This window comes from Gymnoscopelus braueri, assembly GCF_963280865.1.
Source record: "Gymnoscopelus braueri genome assembly, chromosome: 14".
NCBI classification, from domain to species: Eukaryota; Metazoa; Chordata; class Actinopteri; order Myctophiformes; family Myctophidae; genus Gymnoscopelus; species Gymnoscopelus braueri.
Genome location: NC_137619.1, coordinates 34,019,039 through 34,034,706, shown reverse-complemented (window position 1 = coordinate 34,034,706; position 15,668 = coordinate 34,019,039). Strand labels below are relative to the sequence as shown.

Genomic DNA, 15,668 nt, shown 5'->3' with positions numbered 1-15,668 from the left:
GAACATTTTTGAAAAATGTCACCTAGAATGTCCTTTTTTTCCCAACTACAGGACCCAAATATGTACAGTATTTCAGTCAAACTCTTGAGTCCCTGGAACAGCCCACCAAATGCAGGCCTTTTTTTACAACTTGTTTTGGGCCCCTGGGTTAAACCCAATTAAGCACATTGTTCTTAAGGTTATTGAGGTTAAAACAGGATAATTCAGCTTTTTCATCATGAAGTGGTTATTTGGCCTCAGATTGGTTTAAACACTAGACTGAATGGATGGATGGCTTAGTTCAAATCACCGTCCCCAGCATTAGCTAAATTTAACCACAGCGAATGCCAAGTCAATTAGAGTCATATGGGGGAATTGTGTAACCGGGTGTTTTCGTTTTACATTTGTTTTGTGGGTTGAGCTCTAATATGTCATGAGGCTAATATATCACGTCTCTTGTTGTCGATGTTGAAACGCTGCTTGTCATCGGCTGTCATCTGCGGTCTCAGACGTCGACGAGTGCCAGGACGAGCTGGTTTGTACCAGGGGCCACTGCCAGAACACAGAGGGCTCCTTCATCTGTAACTGCGGGCCTGGCTTCAGGGCCTCGCCGGCAGGGGACCAGTGTGATGGTAAGTTATTGGACTGATTCCCAACCTTTTTCAATTTCAAGGACTCCCGGTTTGATATGCATTATAGGCCACAGACCCCCATTAGATACCATGTTTATCTCTGGGACCCCAATCTATTCTGTGAGACTGTCTGTGTTAATGCTTATCTGACAGTGTGTACTGTAGATAGAACCCAACGGACACCGTAAGCTATTAACCCATTAAGACCTGAGGTCGATTCTACAAATGCCTTCTAAATCAGTAGTTCTCAAACTTATATATTTTAAAAAATGATCGAAAATAGCAGATGTACAGTACATGCCCACCATGCTAATTTATGTTTAAACCATAACAGCCGCGGCACTTTGCCCCGCTTCTTATACTTTTGCCTGTATGTGAATTGATTGATTGATTGAATACTTAAACAGCACGTGGTACAGTCAGACATTAAGGCTAAAAGGATAATACAAAAAAGGCCTTCATCAACGGTAGCATAAAACAAATAACACAATAATATATGTCATCAACAATTACACTTTGTACACGTATACGTGTACAAAGGAGAAAAAGGAATAACGGCGGTAGTGAATGACCCCTCCTTTCTATGAAGTTTATTGTTGTATACTGTAACCATAGACTGTATAAAAGAGATGGACAAAGTCACGCCCCCAGACCGTAAATGAAGCCTATTTTTCAACGATTTCAAATCCGCCATCTTTAATATACGTGTATGCCAAAAAGCAAACGGAAATCAATCGCTAAATTAATGCTATTGGTTGGGTAGCTTGTCAATCAAATCATCCCGCCCCTCCTAGAGCATAGCCTACTTTATCGTACATTTTAAAATAAATGGGACCATAATTTACCAAAACGCATATCATGGTGATTGAAAGAAGACTTTAAACTAGCGACTGGAAGCATATAGTATTTATGACAACGTTTATTAAGGTAATAAAATCAAATCTAAAGTTCGTCAAAAACCCACCCACTTGAATGGAGAAAAATTCTTTCTGACACCAGCAGGGGTAAAACAGCGAAACTACAGGCCATTCATATTAACTGTCACTTCATATAGATGGGTTTCCTGTTTGTAAACATGAGAGGATGATGCGCGCGCAGTGGCGGGATGAGCCTGTAGAGGGCGCTATTACCCGCAGCAGCTCTGGCCATTGTACATTCAGAAAATAAATGGTCTTCACCAGGTTTAATGAAAGTAGATTAAATGATGCAGTTTGTAATATCTTCTTTACTCAATAAAAATGATTTGTCGAAAGTTGGATCTGTTTGTATATAATAGCAGCATTATGCCTATTATGCCTATAATAGCAGCATTATGCCTATCTAAATCCCGAAAATAACGAGAGAGTGAATGGCGCTTCCGGTTCGTTCTCCCCCGCGCATGCGCAGATTCCGCACTCTGCTCTGTGATGACGTCGCGCGGAAACCCATCTATATAGACTTCATTTCAAAGCAGGAAGCTGGGCCCTTGACTGTAACACACAATATGTTATCCATATTAAGGACCTTGGAACAAAAGTCCCCGCCCGGGAAGTTGAAAGTTAGAAGTAGAAACATGCAAACGTGGTGGATCTTGGGTAATAATGGGCTTTGCTCCGCGATTCGACTGACGACGGCGAGGTTCGGGCTGATTAATTATCTGTGCATAACATCCTTCCGTCCAGATGTCAAGGTTTGTTTCTTGATGCACAAGAAGGGGGAAACATGTCTGTGATGTATTTCTGTTTTATGGCTGCCACTAAAACCTGACGGAAGAACATCTGCTATAATTAACAAACTAAATTTAACCTGCGGGTCCAACACCAGAACACGCACCATCTCCTCCAGCCACACAGAAATAGTTGGCTTGGGGAGTGTGTGTGTGTGTGTGTGTGTGTGTGTGTGTGTGTGTGTGTGTGTGTGTGTGTGTGTGTGTGTGTGTGTGTGTGTGTGTGTGTGTGTGTGTGTGTGTGTGTGTGTGTGTGTGTGTGTGTGTGTGTGTGGGGGTGTGTGTGTGTGTGTGTGTGCGCGCGCGCGTGCACATGCATGCGTGCGTGCATGTGAAAGATTAAGAGAGTGCATATGTGATATGTGTCTCTTTTATTTGTAAGCATGTAAAGCAAGTATTTTTGACCTTGCTTGTTTGTGCAAATGTGGCCTGTGTGTTATATGAATGTTGTAGATGTTGTTAAAGGGATATTTCACTTTCCAACAAAAATTGGGAGCCCCCCAGACAGTTTTTAAGTTGCTTGATTCAGTATTTAGATATTTGACATTCATTTGATCAGACACGCCCCCTTCCTATACAAACCCATTATAACTTCAAACTCCATCTTTAACATGTTAGATTCATCAAAAACACCCGTCCTTGGTTCTGGTGACTCATCCTGCCCTCCTAATACGTGAGGGGGCCGTGTTTTTTCGATTACTTTTTCATTTATTATTATATATTTTTTAATTGTATATATATTTTTTTAATATATATATATAAAATTCTCACATATTAGAAGGACAATATCAGTCCAGAACCAAGGACGGGTGTTTCCGATTAATCTAACATGGTTAAAATGGAGTTTGAAGTTACAATGGGTTTGTATAGGACGGGGGCATGTCTGATAAAATGAATATCAAATATATAAATACTGAATCAAGCAACTTAAAAACTGTCCGGGGTGCTCCCAAAAGCCTGAGTAGACGATAAAATTAAAGTGAAATATCCCTTTAAATCCTAACTCTGAGAGTGTAAAAGGTCCATTATTAAAATCTCAGAATATCACTAAGGATTTTAATGTGTGTTTATGATATGGTCGCATCTTTCAGGTTTGTACTGTAAGTGATGTAATATTGTGTGTGTGTGTGTGTGTGTGTGTGTGTGTGTGTGTGTGTGTGTGTGTGTGTGTGTGTGTGTGTGTGGTTGTGTTTTCCAGATGTGGATGAGTGTTTGGAGGTTGCCAGGCCGTGTGACGCTGTAGGACAGTGTGTGAACAACGTGGGCTCCTATCAGTGTCACTGTCCACAGGGATACCAGCAGATCAACGGGACCAGCTGTCTGGGTGAGAGCCTCATCTGCACTCAATTATCACACCTGTGAACATCTACACTGAAAGCCAGATTTGAACCTCATTGCGTATTTGCGTTACAGTAGCCGCGTTGTGAGCTTGTAGATTGACCGTTTTTGGTATGGTACTGTATATCAAGCCCTTAACACAGTCACATACTATATGGCTGTCTAGTGAACAATTACAAACTCTCACAACACATCCCACAGTTGCACACACACATTATTCCTAATGCTTAAACCCATTTTCTGTAAGTTTCTATTTGCACATTTTTCATAAACGTCTTTGACATACCGTATGTGTGAATCGGTATGTTGTTGCATATAATATTTAAGCAATATTACACGAGAGGGTGTGCTTTACAGTCATTATTGTCACGCCTGTGATGCGGTCCAGGAACGAGGCGCAGCCGAGTTCCGCGTCCGCATCACAGAAGTGACAATAATGTAAGGTAAAGCACACCCTCGAGTGTAATATTGCGATTATACAACAGTTACCAACAAAACACATCCAAATGTATTCATATTGTGGGGTAATTCATAATTTAAAAAAATCGCTTATCCGTTTCCCTGTAAAGAGAAGAGTTTATTTGACTGAGACAAAATAGTCCCTGTGGCAGCGCAGCACTCTGTCTCTCTGACTCTCGTCTCATCAACACAGCTGATTCCAGTAGGCTATATGCTCCGTCGTACGATCGTGTTACGTGGCCAAAATAACTGATCTACAAGCTCACAACGCGTCAAGATGGTGATGCCTTGTGAACTTGTAGATCGGCTATTTTTGCCGTGCGATACCTTCGTACGATAAAGTATAACATACACTGGACTGTTAACGAAATGGGAGTAATTTTACTTTAACACAGGAGGATATTTATACAGTATGGATGTTACCATTGAAATAAAGCACACTTTTTTCCAGTTATTCCTTTTATTATAGGATTTTAGGCGATTTAGTGTGCTCTCTTCTAACCATTGATCAACAGTAAGTCCACCAAATAAGTCAAAATTAACAACATAGTCCATCTTGCGTAGCTGTTTGTTCTCCGCCCGGTGGCGGCGGTGGGTACTGTCTGTTTGTTTTCCTACGTGGGACAGTCACAGCGTGACTTCACAGCACAGCTGTGTCATATATGGTCTAATCAGGTGCGGACTGCAGTGCGGAGTGATTTATTTAAGGTGATTAGGCCCGTGATATGATGCTGGTTTGAATCACGGCTACATAGCTATTTCAGCCAATCAGATTGCTTGGTCGGAACTACCTGTTGTATAATATGAATTGTTAAATAGTCAATGTCAATCAATCAATCAACCAACCAATTAACCTCTCTCACAGACATTGATGAGTGTCTGGACGATCCGGAGCTGTGTCCCAATGGAGAATGTGTCAACACGGAGGGCTCCTACGAGTGTGTGTGTGAGAGAGGGTTCGCCCCCAACACCAACACCAAGACCTGTGACGGTAAGACATGTCCTTTAACCCAACAACTTCCCCCCGTTCAGCTTGCTACGCTGATTTGATTTGTACACTGTCAAAACCTGTGTATTAATTTATCTCAGAGAGTTAAATCCTCTTGAGGATTTTACTGTGTACGTTATCCTCCGTCCTACTCCTCCCACCCAACACATTTCTGCTGACAGGTGCCGCCCCAGCCCGTAGGATTACCTGCAGTGACAAATATCACCGTCCCCTCCCAGCTTCCCTCCCCTGAACACGGGCCAATTGTGTTCGTATTTATAGACACTCGACAAAGCCGGATGCACCTCAGTGGCTTCTAACCCCTAGACTCCATGGTGGTGGGCAGCTACTTTGCCTCTGCGCCACCCGAGCGCCATAACTTTTTTCTTTTACAATCATATTTTACATTTACTTAGGTTGCAGTTATTTTCTAACTGAAATAGCTGAATATGTGCACACACAGACACACACAGACACACACACACACACACACACACACACACACACACACACACACACACGCACACGCACATGCACATGCACATGCACATGCACATGCACATGCACATGCACACGCAATTGTTTTTTGCCATGGCCTTTGCCAATACCAACCTCTGTAAGCAGGTGTTGATTGATAACTACCCTTGTTTTCTCTGGACATTCATACGATGTTACTGAGATGTTCGTCCAGCGCCCATGCTTCTGTTCCTCCATTCACTTTTCTCTCGGTACCTTCCTTCCTCTTCCCTCCTCCTTCCCTCCGCTATCTCTCTCTCTCTCTCTCTCTCTCTCTCTCTCTCTCTCTCTCTACCTCCATCTCTCTCACTCTGCCCCTATACTCATGTGCGTCCTTTCCTACCTTACGCCCTCCCTCTCTCCTTGCCTTCCTCCCTCGCTCGCTCTCTTTCCCATCCGGCTCCCTGTCTCTCTCATTCCATCACGACGTTCATCCTGTCCTCTCTCTCTCATTGTGATCTTTTTTTTTTATGTTTTGAAGAAATCTGACTATTTTAGAAGATTTCTGAGAATGTCTCTTTCTCTGTCAATGGCGTGTTCCTCCTGGTGGAAGCCACAGCCTTTTGATATCTTTCACATATGCTGCTACTATATTTTCCACCAGAAGCTCTCCATGGCGGGAGCTGTTGTCCGTATGCCAGAGCTGTTTTTTAATGCCCTTTCCTGCCCTAGAAAAAAAGAGAGAAAAAAACACCAGAGAAAAAGAAACAGAAGGAAGCTTTTGAGCTCGCTGTCTAGACGACAAGGGATATTTGCTGCATTGCTCTCCTGCCCATGATTTATAGAGGGCTGGGGGGTGGGGGGGGGGGTACAGGCATAATTCTGTGAGGTGTGTGTGTGTGTGTGTGTGTGTGTGTGTGTGTGTGTGTGTGTGTGTGTGTGTGTGTGTGCGTGTGCGCGTGTGTGTGTGTGTCTGTGCACATGCTGTAATCTGTTTATGCATAATATCTGTTTGTTATGGAACCAACAGTCTTTTTAATCTGCTTCAATCAATTTCCACCTTTCGTGTCATTTCCCTAATCTGACTGAGAGGAAATGAAGGATACAAATGGTGACGATGAGTTACGCTATGTGTGTGGGCGCCTGCCTACATGCGTGCATGGCACATCTGTGTATGTACAGTATGTGTGCGTGCGTGTGTGTGCGTGCATGGCACATCTGTTTGTGTGTGTGTGTGTGTGTGTGTGTGTGTGTGTGTGTGTGTGTGCGTGTGCGTGCGTGCGTGCGTGCGTGCATGCATGCATGCATGTGTGTGCGATGTGCGTGCCTGCGTGCAGCTGCAGGCACATCTGTGTCTGTGTGTGTCCTGTATGTTATACAAGTCTATAAACCTGACCATTATCATGAATTAAGAGGCCAGATGGTTTAAGCAGGTGGAATCATTGGGGTTGAGGAAGGAATGTGATTCTAATTAACTAGTGTCCAAAATGAGACCTGGCCAGATGAGAAGCTTGTTCTGACAATAGGTGTTCCTTTCAACTGGACAGATCCGGATCCAAGGCTTCTTGTGGTTAGGTTCTTAGTAAAACAGTTGTTACATAGTTAAGGTCCTTACACACCGGGGCGATTTCTTCATGCGAATAAATATGTTTTTTTTTTAAACCTTATAAAGTCAATGCAAGCGTCCACATCAGTTTCGCGAAGCGAAAAAGCGTCTTTTAATTATTCGGAACGAGTCCGAATTTTGCGTATATTCGCCGGTGTGTAAGGACCTTAAGTCTTGATAGTGTAAAAATGTACCTGTAAGTGTTCATTTTTACAGTCTCAGGATCTATGCAAAGTAAATATTCGCACATCCACTTTGTTCAGATGCAGGTGCGTTGGACAGTGACAAGTGAAGCAATCATGAAAAAAGTATTTCATGGACAAAAATCCCGCACACTGCTCTTGCTCAGCAGCATCAGTTTTGATTCAAATTGACAGACGTTTCGGTCCCTCTGGACCTTCATCAAGAGTCTCAGGATGAGAGACTGACATTTACAAATTACATTCTGAAAGAAAAGAGGGGGAAATATTAATGAATATTAATGAACAATGAAACTCCTATGGAATTGATAAACCTTTGAAATTAAAATGTTTAGAAGTTTCTTTTTTTATATTGGGACATGTTCACCTATAGTGACATGGCCAAATTAGGAACGCCAGGTTGAAAGGTTTTCAACCAATATAAGATGGTCAACAAAGACACATACAACACAAACTAAATGACAGTGTGTGGGCTCCAGATAACCAACACCACCCTGTTGAATGACAGTGAAGAGCTCTGCTGGAGGTGTGGGCTCTAGAGCAGGGGTCTTCAACGTTTTTCAGGCCAAGGACCCCTTAGCTGAGAGAGAGATGAAGCAGGGACCCCCACTACATATAGTATAACATTGTGTCGCAGATTAAACCATTTCATAGCTTCATTGACTTGTTTGACAGCACTATCATCAGTGTGTGTTGGATTCATGTTCATGTGTATTTTCAGACATTTAACCACTTAAACCGTCAATACTTAGTAAACTTGACCTTTCACTCTGTACTTGGTCTGCTCTTTTTTTCCCTCTACACCAAACCTCTTTGCCGAAAATAGCAGATCTACAAGCTCACAACGCCTCGCCAGCGCGAGGCGTAGTGAGCTTGTAGATCGCCTATTTTTGGGTGAAGTTCTCCTCAGAATAGGAGAAGGTTAATGTAAAATCAATATCTTATCACACAAAGATTTGGCGCCCCCCTATAGTAACTCTGAGGACCCCCCCCTAGGGGTCCCGGACCCCTGTAGAAGACCCCTGCTCTAGAGAACCAACACCACCCTGTTGGTCATTAATGAAGCCAACTGTCACCGCATTCAAAATGTTTTTTGTCTGTATTTTGTTTCACAAAATTGCCCGTTGTCAGCATTTGTTAGAAATGCACTGTGTCTTAAGACTATCACAAAAACACTTGCAAAGTCATTCAGTTCATTTCCATTTTCAAGATGGTCCTTTGCATAAACTCTGGACACTTGTCACAGCAATGGCTAGAATTGATAGCTTAGCTGAGATTATTTGATCGCTCGCATCCACAAAAAAATAGGTCTCAGCCTGCTGGACTGGGCAAAAGCAATAAAGTAGAGATTGAATCTGCACACTTGCTCAAATGCTCCCAAATATTTTCCTTCTTTCTGAGATAAAAAATCCACCTGATCGAAAAGTCGATATGTAAAAGCAGAAAGAAAATGTATTTTGGAAGCATTTGAGCGTGTGTGGGGACTAAATATTTTACTTTATTAAAATTAATAGGCCCTAGCTTGACAGAAACCCAGATGACATCAGAGCCGTTTTTAGTAATCTGTCTTTCTCTTTAGAATGGTGGCTGAGCCAACCTGTATGGAAGTAAAGAGGGTTCAAGTCCTTTGGTTTAAAGTAGTCATTACTCATTAGATATTCCATGTTCCCTGCAGAACCCAAAGAACAACTAGAGAAAGTGCTCCTCGGAGCACAGGTCTCCGCCAGGTCAGGTGGGTTATTGTGGCCTCCTTGTGGCGCTATAATAGGCCAATATGAAAGGGGTGCCATTTCTTCCTCTGCCTTTCAGGGCAATCGGACGTTGGCGTTCATGATTTGAGGCATTTTGTTCAAAACACACCAATCCTGCAAACTTTGGAAGGCAATGTTAGCCAATCAGGATGCAATATGAAATATCGGACAGATCAGTCTTGATCACATCACTATAGAGATCATGTGTATCGATTTGCGTGATATTTGAACAAAAGTAATCTAAAAAAAGTAATCTAAAAAAAAGTGTCGGCCTCCTGGTGGCGCTATAAAAGGCAGATGTGAAAAATGCAGGGCAGAGGTTTTTCCTTGGCCTCTAGGGAGTGCGCATAAAAAAGTTTTACGCAGATCGGTGCACGCAGATCGGCCTGGCGGAGACAATGAAGTCGGGTGGAAAGAAATATTTGTGTGATAACATTAACGAGACATTTCTGAAACCTTTCCACTGTGTCTGAGGGGTATTTGTGCTACCTACCAATTACGAAGACAAGACGTGTGTGTGTGTGTGTGTGTGTGTGTGTGTGTGTGTGTGTGTGTGTGTGTGTGTGTGCGTGTGCGTGCGTGTGCGTGTGTGCGTGTGTGCCATGTATCAGTGTGTTTCCTCGTCATATCCTGCTGTCCTGGAAAGCTGAACTCTGTGTATGAATATTTGTTTGTGTGTATGCGTGTGCGCATGGCGCACATGCATGCATGTGTGTGTGTTTCTCCTCCAGACATTGATGAGTGCCTGGGTGGCAGCAGGTGTGTGGGTGGATCCTGTGTGAACACCCGGGGCTCATACAGATGCCAGTGTGACAGAGGCCACCGCCTGCAGCCAGACAATAACACATGCATGGGTAACTCCATCTACAGCACACCTCACCACAAATCCCTCCAGATTTGTGGGGAGTTTACATGCTGCCATGCTGCTGCCCCATTATTGCGGTCAAAATATTCAAATTGTGCTTTAAGAATGTAATTTTTTTTAGGTAATCTTAAAAAATATAAAAAACGATACAACATTCTGAAGAGTATTAGCGATCTTTATGTTGTGCATTGGGAGAACGCTTAAATTGATGGTTCTCAAAGTGGGGTCAGGGACCCCCAGGGGTCCTTGTGGGGGGGGGTTCCAGCTACAGCAAAAGTAATTAACATAGCATCACAATCATTTTAACCACTTTATCAACATTTATATGTTGGCTATTCAAAAATAGCAGATCTACAAGCTCACAGTGCGCCACTTTGGGCCATGCTGCGAGCTTGTACATCTGCTATTTTTTTTTTATATTTGAAAAAACATCAAAAATGTTTGGAAGATTTCTAATAATAATTTTTTTACATAAATCTTCACTTCTGGGGGTCCCTGCCACAGAACCCTTTCAGATGGGGGTCTGTGGTCAAATAAATATACAATTTTGGGCTCCTTGACATGAAGAACCACCGGCTTAGATCATATGTTGATTTGTATGATTCCATCTCAGATATTGATGAGTGTGCGGAGCTGGGGCGTAGTATCTGTGGTGCGTGGCAGTGTGTCAACCGGGTGGGCTCCTACACCTGCACGGTGAACTGCCCGCCAGGCCACACCCGTGGTGGCCCTGGGGGAAACTGTGAGGGTGAGTCTCCATCATTGGGACAGCCATCGCCAGCCACCTTTCCTCTTTTCAAACCCACCCACACGTGTCTCAAACAGAATACTAGTCAGTTAGAGGTCAGACGTTAGACAGTTTCTGTGCTGTTGGGTCAGTGAGATGCCAGAGAGGGGAATGCCTGTCAGACACCACAACATACTTGGCTGCAGGTGTTGTGTTGTCAGTAGATGTCGAGTATAATAATGCAGTGCACGACGTCAGGTTTCACACGGAGCAGATGGCAACCTCCTATTAATCCCTTATTCTCACCATATCCAGCCTTCTTTGGTAAGCTTCAGTGGCAAGTATGTCTATACATTGCAAAATCCTGAGTCTTATTTAAAGGAACATTTTGCCTTTTTTTCAACAGTATCAACATACTGTATGTGTTCTGTGCGTACAGACGACATCATTGGTGGTCCTTTCAAAGAAGATTTGAACGAAAACAAAATTATAAACACTTAAAACGTACTGTATGTACTTTGTTAACATACTTTATGTACTAGGCACACTCCTTTTTCCTTTCTACTGGAAATATCTGCGCTGACAATAGCTGATCTATAAGCTCACAACGCATCTCAAAATGACGTGTTTTGAGCTTGTAGATCTGCTATTTATGCTGAATGTTCGCCTCCCAGAATAGGGATACCGGAGTTCATGAGGTTCATTTAAAAGAAGGCTCAGGATTTTACTGTGTAGTGTATGTTTTCCTTTCCTTCCTTCGCACGCACGATTCAAGAGCTTTCCTTTTACGTCATCTTCTGACTGCTCTCTGGGACAGCCTCACTGTACTGTGCTGTGTTAAAGAGCAGGGGTCATCAATATGTCCGTAGAGGGACACATTTTAGATTTTGTTTTTACACACCTGTATAATGTTCTTTTATTGACCATAAGACCAAATTACTCAATGTCAGTCTTCAGGTTTTCTTCAGAATATTAATGACACTGATTTACTATGACAATGTAAGGCACATTAGGAGTCCTCGAGGACAGTGGTTCTGAAACGTTTTATTTTCAAGGACCCCCATAACTCAGAGAGTGTGCTAATAATGGAACCAAATGGACCCGTGGATCCATTTGGTTCCATTTGTACACTCTCAGAGTTACAGACCTGTAATGGTCATTTAGGGCTAGCTAGCTCTTTATGTGTTTGTCTAGTCATGTCCATGGCAAAAATTAAATTTTGACAAAAATGTCCACCACACGCTAGCATGACGATGACCCCTGTTACAGAGCCGTAGCTTTTTCAGAAATGAAAGAGAAACGATAAAGGTTTTACAGTCATTCTTCCATTTTCCACTGTCTGTTCTGTCTGACTCAGTGATGTCTACCTCTTCCGTCCCAGGACGGCACTTATCGTGCGCTCGCATCTGTTGCGTGGCAGCTTCCCATCTGTCATGTCTGCTTGATTGGGGTCAAAAAGGCTTGTTTAGAGTACGGAGTGTTCGGCTACATGCCGTTCATTCGCTGTGATTTGTTTAGCTTGTTGTCTGGCTTTTTTTTGTGCGGTTGTTTGTAAATGAGCGTCTGGCTGTGGTACAGGACGTCTTTTGGCCGAAGCAGCGTTGGTTCAAACCTGCCTTTGATTGCTGTTTTGCCTCTGGTTTTGTGTGCTTGCTGGTGGCGCACTGTTTGCCTCTGTGTATCCTCTGTTACAGTATACATAACCCAATTTTTGGCTTGAACATGTAAACTGTTTTATCTACCACTAGTCTGCGTAGCCAGGCTATCAAAGCTAAATTCAATGTATGGGCTAAAACTGGGTGGAAAAAAAGAGAGATGCACAAGAGAAACCAATGCAAATACTTTAAGGTGTTCCTTCATATTGGGATGGTGTAAGTGTTGGTTTTCAAAGCAGTGTGTGTAGGTTTTGTTCTCTGCCGTTCAAACCCATACATTGAATTTAGACCTCTCCAGACATATCAGTAGGAGGAGATCTCTGCAAGACTATGAGAATTATATTGGTTTGATTTGAGAATACCACTGAAAGAGATCAGCTTAATGTGACATGGTCTAAGATGCTGATTTAACCTGTTAATAGGCATAGAGTACATTGACTGATCACTGATCATCCTTCATTCCTCATTGTGATCTACAGATATCGATGAATGTGGGATCAATGAACACATATGTGGACCTCACGGCTTCTGTGAAAACCAAGTGGGTTCATTCCGATGCCTGTGTGATCAGGGATACCAGGAGTCCCACGATGGCCAGGGCTGTGTGGGTAAGTTGCACGTACGTGTCTGTGTGTGTGGACGTGCATGCAGGTTTTTGTGTGTATATTTCATTAACCCATTAAGACCTGAAGCCGATCCTACAAATGTCTTCTAAATCCTACCAGTTTTCTGAAAAACGTATGTTTCTTTATCAGTGGTGCTCAAAGTTTTTCATTTCATGGACCGCCAAAATTATATATAGCCTATTTGGCCGCCGACCCCCCCATCTCAAAATATTTTGTTCCAGGGACCTATGGAGTTACATTTGTGTCTTTATTAACCAAACAAAAGAAAAACATTTGAGAGAGAAAAAATATAAACAGAGCAAAGAATAGTTTTGAAAGAAAATGAATTAAAACAGCAAGCAAAAAATAATAATTTGTAAGCAAAGGAAATTATATAAACAGAACAAAAAATATTTTAAATTAAAACAAATTAAAAACGCAATCAAAAAAATATATTTGCAAGCAAAAAAATATAAGATTTGAAAGAAAATAAAAAATAATTGAGAACAAAACTTTAAAGATTCAAGAGTAAAAAAATAAGGAAAAACGGTTTAAACTACATAAAACAAAATACTTAGTAAAATGTTTGGGTAATAAAATGTGTTGTGCTAAATAAAATGTTTTTAATGTTTTTTTTCCTCATTTGCGAATGAAAGTTGTTCTGATTGCAAAATGCCTTCTCTCTCAAAACCTATATCTTTGGTCTCAATTTTTTTTTTCTCTCTCTTGGATTTGTTTGTGTGAGGGGTTAAAGTTCAGAAGGCGGGTCCTACGCTGATAGATGTAAGACACCTCTCCATTGGTCACTTGGAGTCTGAGTGACAGCTCCCCCTTCCTTATGTAGCTTGTTGAATGCAGGGATGGAGGTGTGTTACGGCCAGCATGGTTTTTTGATTATTATTATTATTAGCAGTTTGCAAAAAAAACTAAAAAACATGAAAGTATAGTGCAAGGTCAGCTAAGAGTATTTAAAACCTAAGAAAGATGACTTGTTTCCATTGGGGTCCTTTGTACTCAATTCATAGAGACATTTAATGACAGACAGATATACACTACTATGCAAAACATCATAAAAACAAAAACAAAAAAAATATGTACAGTAAACAGTTTGAGTAAACAGATTGATGGAATACTTTATTAACAGTAGGATACAGAGGTACAATTGTACAATGATTGTTATAAGGATAACACAAAAAGGCTTGTTTCCATTGTGGTCCTCTGGGACTGAGGTCAGAGCTCCATTCCAGCTCTGGACGCTACACTATTCGTTACAATATTGAGCATTTTAGGCTATTAGCAATTCAGATGATTCCCTAATGTTAGGTTTCTGTTCTACTTACAGTTTGTGATCTGTATTTAAAATTGTTGTATTGTTGTTACTGTTATAGTAGGCCAGTGGTTCCCAAACTTGGGATCGGGACCCTCAGAGGGGGTCCCCAGATTAGCTTAATGGGCAACATTGTTTTCTCTCTCAACAGTAAACAAACCAACCTATACAGTATAAGGGTATACAGGGTAACACATTTCTAAAGTGACAATTTAATGACTTTTAAGACCTTTTTAAGGCATTGTGCGCTTGAAGTTCGGCTATTTTCACAATATTTATCTGTGGAACTGAGTCAAACTAAATCTAATGCCTGGGTCAGGGTGGGTGGTCCCCACTTCAAGTATGATTATTTTGGGGGGTCCCCAGTTCAAATATGATTATTTTAGGGATTCACAGCCTCGGAACCCTTTGAAATTATAAAATAAAGCTACATTATTTTATGTTATATTCGTTATTCTAATTAAGGCAAGGCTGAAGTGACTGGCCTATTGGCCAGGCCCATTCCAGATAGACTGCTTTGGAAACGTTTCGTCTGATAGTGTGCTTCAGGCTGTGAATCCCTAAAATAATCATATTTGAACTGGGGACCCCCCAAAATAATCATACTTGAACTGGGGACCACCCACCCTGACAAGCACTTGAAATTGTAGGCATTAGATTTAGTTTGACTCGGTTCCACAGATAAATATTGTGAAAATAGCCGAACTACAAGCGCACAATGCCTCCCAGCAAGCACAGTCAGGACCCGGACCAATCAGTGACGTCTCGATTGGGGCTAGATCAAGTCAAACCAAGACAAGTCAGATCTGGCCCAGAATATCACCTGATTTCAACCAAAATTAATCCTGACCACAAAAACGTCACTTCCAGGACGTCATCTAAACACATTTCTCATCACCCAAAATTGCTGTCCAAATGTCCATATGATGTCCCGGTGATGACGTCCTGTAAATGACGTAAAGATCATCCCCACATGGGCTGTGATCTGGCCTAGTCCTGAACGTCACCGGGGTGATGACCGGGCGTCATCATAACGTCATCATGACGTCATTGTGCTTGCTGGGCTTAAAAAGGTCTTAAAAGTCATTAAATTGTCACTTTAGAAATGTGTTACCCTGTATACACTTATACTGTATAGGTTGGTTTGTTTATTGTTGAGAGAGAAAACAATGTTGCCCATTAAGCTAATCTGGGGACCCCCTCTGAGGGTCCCGATCCCAAGTTTGGGAACCACTGGCCTACTATAACAGTAACAACAATACAACAATTTTAAATACAGATCACAAACTGTAAGTAGAACAGAAACCTAACATTAGGGAATCATCTGAATTGCTAATAGCCTAAAATGCTCAATATTGTAACGAATAGTGTAGCG

General features: G+C 42.0%; 1 protein-coding gene across 4 annotated transcripts in view; it reads left to right on the top strand.

Annotated features, from left to right (window-relative positions):
• Nucleotides 1-15,668, top strand: part of ltbp1 (latent transforming growth factor beta binding protein 1) — a 167,653-nt gene that overhangs the window by 117,708 nt on the left and 34,277 nt on the right. For 3 of the 4 annotated variants that reach the window (XM_080448614.1, XM_080448613.1, XM_080448612.1), the window contains 6 exons: nt 489-611; nt 3,515-3,640; nt 4,979-5,104; nt 9,846-9,968; nt 10,593-10,727; nt 12,841-12,969. In XM_080448614.1, coding sequence (XP_080304740.1) covers nt 489-611; nt 3,515-3,640; nt 4,979-5,104; nt 9,846-9,968; nt 10,593-10,727; nt 12,841-12,969 — 762 coding nt within the window. The remainder of the gene's footprint in view (nt 1-488; nt 612-3,514; nt 3,641-4,978; nt 5,105-9,845; nt 9,969-10,592; nt 10,728-12,840; nt 12,970-15,668) is intronic. The other variant, XM_080448615.1, reaches the window with a different exon arrangement.